At 45.8% G+C, this 11,176-nt stretch overlaps 1 protein-coding gene across 1 annotated transcript; it reads right to left on the minus strand.

Moving 5' to 3' along the window:
- Positions 1-1,720: 1,720 nt before the first annotated feature.
- LOC126375077 (uncharacterized) lies at positions 1,721-7,408 on the minus strand. The gene is made up of 4 exons (XM_050021919.1): positions 7,355-7,408; positions 6,583-7,309; positions 6,343-6,503; positions 1,721-6,202 (listed from the first exon to the last, which is right to left on the minus strand). The coding sequence occupies exons 1-4, from the start codon at positions 7,406-7,408 to the stop codon at positions 6,185-6,187; spliced, it is 960 nt and encodes a 319-aa protein (XP_049877876.1). The 3' UTR covers positions 1,721-6,184.
- Between the last annotated feature and the right edge of the window lie 3,768 nt (positions 7,409-11,176).

Below are 11,176 nucleotides of genomic sequence, written 5' to 3' on the forward strand. Positions count from 1 at the left end.
CTTCTCTCTTTAGTCTTCGTCTTCTTTCTTCAGTCTTCATGTTCTTTCTTCAGTCTTCATGTTCTTTCTTTAGTCTTCGTCTTCTTTCTTCAGTCTTCGTCTTCTTTCTTCAATCTTCGTCTTCTTTCTTCAGTCTTCGTCTTCTTTCTTCAGTCTTCATCTTCTTTCTTCAGTCTTCGTCTTCTGTCTTCAGTCTTCGTCTTCTTTCTTCAATCTTTGTCTTCTTTCTTCAGTCTTTGTCTTCTTTCTTCAATCTTCGTCTTCTTTCTTCAGTCTTCGTCTTCTTGCTCCAGTCTTCGTCTTCTTTCTTCAGTCTTTGTCTTCTTTCTTCAATCTTTGTCTTCTTTCTTCAATCTTCGTCTTCTTTCTTCAGTCTTCGTCTTCTTTCTTCAGTATTCGTCTTCTTTCTTCAACCTTCGTCTTCTTTCTTCAGTATTCGTCTTCTTTCTTCAACCTTCGTCTTCTTTCTTCAGTCTTCGTCTTTTTCTTCAGTCTTCGTCTTCTTTCTTCAGTATTCGTCTTCTTTCTTCAATCTTCGTCTTCTTGCTTCAGTCATCGTCTTCTGTCTTCAGTCTTCGTCTTCTTTCTTCAGTCATCGTCTTCGTTCATCAATCTTCGTCTTCTTTCTTCAGTCTTCGTCTTATTTCTCCAAGAGAAAGATTTCTTTGATCTTCCCCTTTTTTCTTTATCTTTTTCTCTGTCCTGGAAACCAACTACGTTCTAGAGGAAGTAACAATAATGCAGATGCAATCCGTTTTAAATGTTGCAATTATTTTATTTTGTTTCTTTTTTGTATACTATGTCAGTTTATTTTATTCTTTTTCGTTTGTTTTTTTCTTCTAGTTTTGTGTTATTTTTTTTTATTTTTTTCTTTTTTTATTCTTTGTTTATTGTTTATCTTTTCCTATTTTTTTATTTTTCTATTCTTTTTTGTTACTTAATTCTTGTTACATCCATGCTTGGCATTTCTTTTTTTGCCATTATTTTATTCTTTTTCGTTTGTTTTTTTTTCTAGTTTTGTGTTATTTTTTTATTCTTTTTTCTTTTCATTTTTTTCCTTTTTTATTCTTTTTCATTTTTTTTTTATTTTTCTATTCTTTTTTATTTTTCTATTCTTTTTTGTTACATAATTCTTGTTACATCCATGCTTGGCATTCCTTTTTTGCTATTTTTTTATATTAGCTTTCATGATATTTGTAAATTATTTTTTTATAGTTTATTTTTTAATCTAGTTTTTTTAAAGTAGATTGCTAATTTTGACTTCAGAAAATATATTATTTTTAATATTAATATTATTATGTACGAAATATAGCTTTAAAGGAGCTCTCGTCTCGTCGTGTTTATAGTCTCGAAACATATTTTTTCATTTTATTTACTATTATATAACTTAAAATTCCTAATTTGAATTTCAGCAATCATTTATCAATCATCCACGTGGTCATAACCGTATGAAGGCTTTTAATGGTAATTTCTTACTCAGATATATATTATGAACTTTTTTCAGATTTCTCTGTTCGTCTTCTCTCTTCATCTTCTTTCTTGGTCTTCTCTCTTCGTCTTCTCTCTTCGTCTTCTTTCTTCGTCTTCTTTCTTCGTCTTCTTTCTTCGTCTTCTTTCTTCATCTTCTTTCTTCGTAGTTACAGGTAAGTTATGAATCGACGTAGTGATATTGCTTAGATTTGATAAAATCTTCTCACCTTTTCGTAGATGTACTCGATCGCGTTACGTATGATCGATAATAGATGGTTTTTTTATTTAGTCAATGTGTTATTTCAAAACTTACATCATTCGTCGTGAGATTGATCACTTGCAGGTATTGTATATGTACTTGTATTCCAAAATTAATTAAAAATCTTGTAGTGTTTCTATATTCAGGTCCATCTTCAGGTGAAGTAAGACAATATTTATTTACAAAACGTTTACTGCATCCGTATATTCACTGCGACCAGCAATTTTGACTATAATTTGTTTATACATATATATACTTTATTCATTTGTTAACCTCTTAATTCAGTTTACGTTTTTCTAGAAGTTCCCTCTGGCTCTGGTCTTAATCCATACTTTTATTAGACTGTCCTTGCTATTTTAGTGCTTTTACCCCGGTATTAGTCGGTGAGATACCTACAAGAGAGTAAACTATACTTACCAATTGACGTTTTCAAGGCTTTTTGCACCCTTTATTGAAGAGCCAATGACTATTTTCGTTCTTATTATTAAAATTGGTACATATATTACTGGTAACATGTATGAAAATTACGTCGACATATTTTCCTCTCGACTAGATACTTTAGTTCTCTTCATAATTTGAATAGTACGTACCACTAGATTATAAGCATGCGCCTAAAATGCTGAAATAATTCATACCAAATGTTTTCGTTTGTCCGTACTCATGTTTTCAGTTTCGTACTCATGTTTACGGTGGCAGATGGTATTTTCATAAAAGCCAACGTTGAAATCTGGTTTCGTTTTTACGTGATACATAGCATAGACAATTATAGTTATTTACGTTCTTTATTTGTCGAGAGATAGCCGTTTGACTGATGTCAAATTTTATAGTACAGCTCCTGCAAGAAACTGGTTAGCATACGCACCGTGATATTGTCAACGTCTGATCTAGTATTCTTCGTATACTGTGGCATAATATTTATTATAATTTAGTATTTTTAATATGCTTAATGGTGGTTCCAGATTTATTCATTTTCACTTATGTACTTATTGATGGGAATTATAATGATTATTGTGTAAACTTACAAATTTTTATATCGATCAATTTAATTTTTTACTGAAAATAAATTTAGCATTATCCTGTAAAAAAACTTTTATTTGATAATAACGTCGCTTATGTACCTAGTATTATTGATGGGAATTATAATGATTATTGTATAAACTGACGAATTTTTAGATTGATCAATTAAATTTTTCACTGAAAATAAATTTAGCATTATCCTGTAAGAAACTTTTATTTGATAATAACGTGAATAGTCTGGAAAGAGACACGTGTTAAATAGAAAGATTATGATTAGAAACAGTTTTGTACCTGAACTCATTCCTGGCTATAAAGATAAATAAAATATTACTTGTGTAGGTACCTTATATTTCCGGTATCTGTAAGAGATGTTTTTGATTCAAACAAACATAGTACCTACGTATTTAACTCTCGTTTTCGGGTCAGGTGGTGTTTTTGGTATTTATTAGAATGCACGTCACACGCCTCTACCACCACACCCCTGCCTACTTCTTCATGATGCTATGTTGTGTTGTTGTTATATTTAGGATGTGAATATTTAAACATATTGCAATTTACGCATGCTGTACCTCTACATCCAGACATTCCAGATTAATATCACAAGTCTAGATTCGCAATCTCTACGGCTAAAGAAAATAAGTGCAAGCAACACATTAGAAAAATAACATCAAAAATACAGACAAAAATGCAGTTAGCTTATAATAGTTACAGTGTTGCTCTTTGCTCCAGCATATATGGCACTGTTGTTACAACTGTATTTTATTTCGCTCTCGATATGCTGATTAGTCGCCGGGATCCATGTGTGTTAGTTTATACGTCGTTTGCAGGAACTGTGCAACAAACTAGAACAATTTGCAGTTAAGCGTCTCCGAGGAGACGAAAATATTTTCCAGTGCATAACATAATATTCGTATATCAATAATGTAAATGTGAATATTTTTACTAAAATGAATTGCATTGCTCACGTGAAGTGTAAAGCAGGTTTCGCAGGCGGAGCCGCAGCGCGGAATAAGAAGTTACAGACCTCCAAACCCATATACATTGATATCACGCAACCTGCCGAACGAACAGAATTAACTCCCAACCACTAGTTGGGCTCAAAAATTTTAAGATGTCTGTCTTACGTTTTAAGTTGTGGTACCCGGCGCGTTCTGTACTTGCATTGATCTGAGTAAGTATAAAGTCATAGCTTGTTGATACGTACTTGTTCTGATCAGGGTATAAGTAGTTCGATACTTTCATCAAACGATCTGGAGGTGCCAAAATTGTTTTGAACTTACGAACTTAACGTTCGTCGCTTTTATTTCCTTGTGTTTGATAATTGTCGGATAGTGTTTATAGGTTGAATTGAAGTTTAAGTTCACTGTACGTTCTTTGATCAAGCTGTAATACATGTTTTTTTCTGCTTTTTCAGTGAGTATTTAAAGAATTTTTACCTGAAAATGCTGAAATAAAGATAACTGGAACTCGTTTCTTCGGGATGTCGGACTCCATACGTCAGTGTAGCTTTAAGTACTTGTTTTTTGCTGTGTTGTTAATATTTTTGTTTTGTGTCATACTTAATGCATTGTATTTTTATTATGCTCCAGAAATGATTAACTTGAGTCCTGAACTTCGTCCATCAGCTTACATAATATTCATTGGCTGAATTTAACTTGCAGATTTTAACCTGAAATGCTACTCTAAGGTAGGTTCGTCGATGCGGAGAAATACTAGCAGGCTTGGCTTGGGTCGGGGGGATTTCTTATAACGTAGGGCGAATTATAGGCACCATTATTTACAGCGCGTATTCTTGTAACTTGCAAGCTGTTCCATATGCCGTTCACACTTAAACTGCCGTTGCTGACTTGTTGCGCATTTTTCGACCTGGTTAGGGAAGATAAAATACTTACAGTTATACAGGAAAAACCTACGTGAATATTATATACTCGAAAAAGTTAATATGTACCTTTAACTTCAACGGCAGCGCGCTGTGACGAGATAGCAGTATACCGACACGTCCTTTCAAGTCAGCAACCCGGAGACCCGACACTGACGATGCAGTAACACGAGGACTCGTTGCTCTGCACCCGGAGACACGTTGCTTAGTTACCCGTCGACACGTCGCTCTGCCACTCGGAGACACGTCGCTTAACTACCCGGAGACACGTTGCTTAAACTACCCGGAGACACGTCGCTTAGTTACCCGTCGACTCGTCGCTCTGCCCCTCGGAGACACGTCGTTTGCTACACGGCGACTCGGAGACACGACGCTTAACTACACGGCGACTCGGAGACACGACGCTTAACTACACGAATACCGGAGACACGTCGCTCTGCCGCTCGGAGTCACGTCGCTCTGCCGCTCGGAGTCACGTCGCTCTGCCGCTCGAAGACACGTCGCTCTGCCGCTCGAAGACACGTCGCTCGGCCGCTCGAAGACACGTCGCTCTGCCGCCCGGAGACATGTCGCTTATCTACACGGAGATACGTCGCTATACGGAGACACGTCGCTACCCGAAGATCCGTCGTTGAAGCACGTTAGTTACTCGAAGACTCGACGCTGTAGCGATGCAGATTTCGGAAGCAGACTAGATATCTACTCGGAGACATGAAGTATTAACCCGAAGACACGGTGCTTTCGCGTGCTAGCAGTGGGGTGACAATACTGTACAGGCGGCGCATCGTGAACCCCAGCGTGTCTGACGATTTGACATGGCAGTAGCCGAAGGACACTGGTTCGGCGACCAAGTGCGAAGATTCCGGTGTAAAGCCACGAGCAGGGCCACAGTACCAGCACGCCATGGCGAGGCAGGAGAACCCTCGCCAGTTGAGAAGATTTTCTGAAGCAACCTCAGTAGTGGGAAGAGAAGACTCGGAGCGCTGTGAGGAGTAAGAGTAGTAGTGTGTGAGTAGGAGTCGGTTGTGATGAACACAATTTTTAGGTCATTAGCGGTAGTATACCTGTTGCGCAAAGACGACACAGTCGTGGGAGGAGAGGGCGGGAGGCCCGAAGACACATGGCGCCGAGACCACAAGGCAGCCCGAAGACTCGTCGCGCCGAGTCGACGCGGCGGCCTCCGAAGACCCGTCGGCTGAGGCGACGCGGCGGCCTCCGAAGACCCGCCGCGCTGAGACAACGCGGCGGTCTCCGAAGACCCGTCGCGCTGAGACGACCCGGCGGCCTCCGAACACCCATCGCGCCGAAATGTAGCGGCTCGAAGAATCGTTGCACCGAGACGCCAAGAGCTAGAGCAGCGGTGCCAAGTCCCGACGCAGTGTAGCTCGGCAGCAACTCCAAAAACGCTGCAGCAGCAGAGCTCAGCAGTGGCGCGAAGAATCGCCGTGCTGTGGCCCAGCAGACAGTGGAGAGTGGCTGGAACTCTCGAGACATGGCGGTAGCGCAGAGTGATTGGCACGCTATGGCAGGCAGCGTGACAGGCCGACTGGCGCGCTGGGTCACGACAGCAGCGGTGACTAAGGATCAAGAAGAAACGGGCGAAAGCCGCCGCATTGTGTAGACGAGTCAGCAGGGCAAGGACACTCATGGCCCTGTAGCGGGACCTCTTGTGTTGTCTGTGAGAAATTAAGATCATTGATCATTAGTACCAAATTACCTGTACGCTAGGACGCTGTAGCATTGAGGAACCGCCACGGCAGCATGATTGGTAGAACGCGAAGCTGTTGGCAGCAAGCAGAAGGACTGGAAACCGGCGCAGAGACTTGGCGGGCTCGAAGTGACGGGGTGACACGGCACGAACTCGAGGCACTTGTTTTACTGTGATGAGACAGCAGAGAATCAGTGTTATGAACGCCCAAGCAGCAATCAAGAAATACTAATCATGGTGTTTAAATACCTAGGTAAAAGGACCGGTGCACTGTCTCGAAGCAGCAGCGGAGAGGGACCGGCGCGCTATGACGAAACAGCAGCCCGGCGTGCTGCGGCGAGGCAGAAGTGAAGTGGGACCCGAGCGCTGTGTCGTGGCAGCAGTGGAGAGGGGCCGGCGCGTTGAGGCGAGGCAGCTGTGGAGAGGGACAGGCGCGCTGTGGCGAGGCAGCAGCGCAGAGCCCGGCGCGTGCCGTGGCGAGGGAGCAGCGCAGAGCCCGGCGTGTGCCGTGGCGAGCAGCGCAGAGCCCGGCGCGTGCCTTGGCGAGACAGCAGCGCAGAGCCCGGTGCGTGCTGTGGCGAGACAGCAGTGAAGAGGGACCGGCGCGCTGTAGCGTGGCAGCTGTGCAGAGGGACCGGCGCGCTGTGGCGAGGCAGCAGCGCACAACCCGGCGCGTGCCGTGGGGAGACAGCAGCGCAGAGTCCGGCGCGTGCCGTGGCGAGACAGCAGCGCAGAGCCCGGCGCGTGCCGTGGCGAGACAGCAGAACAGAGCCCGGTGCGTGCTGTGGCGAGACAGCAGTGAAGAGGGACCGGCGCGCTGTGGCCAGGCAGCAGAGAAAGGAATCGGCGCGGTATGGCTAGCCAACAGCGCTGAGCCCGGTGCGCTGTGGCACGGCAGCAGAGGAGACTGACCGGCACGCTGTAGCACTGCCGCAGCGGAGGTATACCGCGCAGAGCCCCACGTGCTGTGGCGAGGCTACTGCCTCGCGCAGAGAGACCAGCACGCTGTAACGAGGTGCGCTGTGGCGAGGCAGCAGCGCGGCGCCTTGCGCTTGCTGTGGCGGCGAGTGACCATCGCGCTGTGGCGGGGCAGCAGCTCAGAGCCCGCTGCACTGTGGCGTGCCAGCAGAGAAGGGGACCGCCGCGGTGTGGCAACAGCGCTGCCCCGGCGCGCTGTGGTACGACTGTGGCGAAGACTGATCGGTACACTGGGACGAGGCAGCAGCCCAGAGTGAGCGGCACGCTGTGACGAGGCAGCAGCGCAGAGTGACCGGCATGCTGTGGCGAGGCAGCAGCACGGAGTGACCGGCACGCTGTGGCATGGTAGCAGCGCAGAATAACTGGCACGCTGTGACGAGGAAGCAGCGCAGACGCGCGCGGCGTGGCGAAGCAGCAGCGGAGACTTGACTCGCGCGCTGTGGCGAGGCAGCAGCGCAGAATGACCCGCGCGCTGTGGCACGGCAGCAGAGGAGACTAACCGGCACGCTGTGGCACGGCTGCGGCGGAGACTAACCGGCACGCTGTGGCAAGGCAGCAACGGAGACTGACCGGCACGCTGTGGCACGGCAGCAGCAGACTGACTGGCACGCTGTGACGAGGCAGCAGCGCCGAGTGCTCCACGCACTGTGGCGAATCAGCAGCGCAGAATGACCCGCGCGCTGTGGCGAGGCAGCAGCGCAGAATGACCCGCGCGCTGTGGCGAGGCAGCAGCGCAGAATGACCCGCGCGCTGTGGCACGGGAGCAACGAGATTGACCGGCAGGCTGTGGCACGGCAGCAGAGGAGACTGACCGGCACGCTGTGGTACGGCAGCAGAGGAGACTGACCGGCACGCTGTGGCACGACAGCAGAGTAGACTGACCGGCACGCTGTGGCACGGCTGCAGCGGAGACTAACCGGCACGCTGTGGCACGGCAGCACCGGAGACGTGACTGGCACGCTGTGGCAAGGCAGCAACGGAGACTGACCGGTACGCTGTGACGAGGCAGCAGCGCAGACTGATCCAAGCAGCAGCGCAGAGTGACTCGCACCTTGTGGCACGGCAACAGCGGAGACTGACTCGCGCGCTGTGCTGAGGCCGAAGCGCAAGGTGACCCACGCGCTGTGGCGAGGCAGGAGCGCAGTGACCCGCGCGCTGTGGCGAGACAGGAGCGCAGTGACCCGCGCGCTGTGGCGAGACAGGAGCGCAGTGACCCGCGCGCTGTGGCGAGACAGGAGCGCAGTGACCCGCGCGCTGTGGCGAGACAGAAGCGCAGTGACCCGCGCGCTGTGTCGAGACAGGAGCGCAGTGACCCGCGCGCTGTGTCGAGACAGGAGCGCAGTGACCCGCGCGCTGCGGCGAGACAGGAGCGCAGTCACCCGCGCGCTGTGTCGAAACAGGAGCGCAGTGACCCGCGCGCTGCGGCGAGACAGGAGCGCAATCACCCGCGCGCTGGGTCGAGACAGGAGCGCAGTGACCCGCGCGCTGCGGCGAGACAGGAGCGCAGTGACCCGCGCGCTACGGCGAGACAGGAGCGCAGTGACCCGCGCGCTGCGGCGAGGCAGGAGCGCAGACCGGCGCGTTGTGGCGAGACAGCAGCGCCGTTAAGCAAAACCGTGGCAACCGTGACACGCTGTGAGCGAGGCAGCAGCGGTCAATGATGCGCCGCGGTCAGCGGCGGTAGACACACTGTGACAAGGCAGCAGTGGTCGGCGGCAATGTAGACGCACTGTGACATGGCAGCAGTGGTCAGCCTTAAGACGCACTGTGACGGAGTCAGCAGCGGTCTGATCGATAACTCGAGTGTCAATGGCTTCGTGGACATCCTACGACGACACCTAAGCTAAACAAAGTTATAGGACAAAAGACACAAGTTTTACAGGTTTCATAGAATAAAATAATGATTATTGATTACTATACACATTAATATAACAACAGAACAAACGGCAGGTGATTTTTCTAGTCACATTTCAGATTCAGCAACTAGCCCACAATTCATTTTAGTAGTGCCGGTAATCCATAGTTAGTGAATATTAAATCTTATCAAACGACTTAGGCTTCGATATTCCTAAACTGAAGAAAACTAGGCAAAAATACAATGAGTTGTGCACTAGGTGTTAATTTGGTAGTGTTCTTTCCATAAAAGTTTTTGTATCAAAATTTTATAATTATCAAACTACACACCACTTCCTTCATTTGGTCACACAGTAGGGAACTACTTCACATTTTTTGCTAGATTAAATGCTCTCACTTTGCTATTAACACATCAGCACCTAGCAAACAAAACTTGTAACACAAAGTAAAGACAGCACTGGCAGTAACTAATCACATTAACTAAGCAACAATTATGAAAACACATACCACACACTTGCCATTTTATATTTCCAGTTACACTTTCAAACCAATACATGATACACGATATTAAATTTTGCTTTACATTTTGACTCCATTGCAATTTCTTTCACTATTTATGTCCACATCACACATGCTTCAACCACTCTGAGGCCATGGATGCATCTAAATTATAGAAAAGACACACAAAAAAAGAAAGAAAAATGTTAAGCATTACAATATACAATACAATAAATATTTAAGTACCTAAATATACAGTGAACTAGTGAAAAACTGATCATACCAACAAACACCTTTGAGTGCCATCAGCAGCAAAGGAACCAAACCAGCGCACCGCCATGCTTCTAAAACCCCCGACCAGCCAGCTCAAACTTACCTAAATGTGCAACATACGAGAAGCAACATACCAACAAGTTAGCTTACATTAGGGATTAAACATTCCATGACGGGAATCTTATTGGTTTATTCGCCTTTTTAAATTTGCGCTTTCCGTTTATTATAATGTGAATACTTATATTTCGTTACATCTCACGACAAAATTCCTTGGTTTAATATCCATTAGAAATGAATAATAATCATACCAGGTTTGGTTCATATTGTAGCTGAAAAATGAAGAAACAGGCGTCAGGCTTGCTGCACTTCTGTGTCACCTCCAACGCCGCAAGCGTTGATTAAACGGCATACGTAGCCCACTTACCTAGCTGAACAAAAACAGCACAAACGACATACCAGCTTAATTAGGATTAGAGGGGCACTTAGATTTATTGCATCTTTTGGTGTATTTTCGTTAATGACTTCTCTTCAGAATGATGTATCCCCAATATAAATTTAACTGAAATACTGCAAAAAGCACCTCACTCGATATAGTAACCAGAAGATAGAATCTTGTTCTTTCTATAATGCCTTGTGTAACTCGAATATGCGTTGTATTCAGCTGGTGCCTCGGCTCTTCATGCAAGACTGCGGTCAAACTACAGAAAATACCGCACAACCAAGATTCAAAGAAATTAGTGTATTAAGAAGCCCCCTCATTATAATAATATTATTATTTTCCTCATTTGTAATTTTAAGTGGGGTGGATTTCCAATGTTTCATACCCATCCATAGAAAATGGAGCTGGAAAGAAGTCTGGCATCAGCATCACACTGGATTGGTCGCTTTCAACGTAGCAGCAGTGTGAAGGGGTTCAATAAGTGTCAGGTGCCACTAACCTAGCTGAACAGAAGAGGACAAAGGACATACCAACAAGCAACGTTAACAGATTAGAAGATCATAATTGTCCTTTTAGTTTCTTCACAGGCCTTTCATGTTACGTTATAATTATAATCCTCAAAACTATTTATGTACTGTTGGTACCTTTTATCCTCGGTGGAAGGCGTAGAACTGGAAACGTTTTCTAAGGCTTCGAAGTAGCCGGCTACACTTCAGGCAAGACAGCAACAGAACTGCGCAAAACATGGCAACCAAGATCGAAGGAAATTTATGGGTCAAGGAGGCCCCGTCGTTATATTTT

The sequence above is a fragment of the Pectinophora gossypiella genome, chromosome 18 (assembly GCF_024362695.1).
Source record: "Pectinophora gossypiella chromosome 18, ilPecGoss1.1, whole genome shotgun sequence".
NCBI classification, from domain to species: domain Eukaryota; kingdom Metazoa; phylum Arthropoda; class Insecta; order Lepidoptera; family Gelechiidae; genus Pectinophora; species Pectinophora gossypiella.

Coding starts and splice junctions, on each gene's coding strand:
- LOC126375077 (XM_050021919.1), bottom strand. CDS start 7,408: ATGGTCACTCGCCGCCACAGCAAGCGCAAGGCGCCGCGCTGCTGCCTC. Junction 7,310..7,354: donor CGCGCTGCTGCCTCGCCACA/GCGCACCTCGTT, acceptor GCGAGGCAGTAG/CCTCGCCACAGCACGTGGGG. Junction 6,504..6,582: donor GCACCGGTCCTTTTACCTAG/GTATTTAAACAC, acceptor GTCTCATCACAG/TAAAACAAGTGCCTCGAGTT.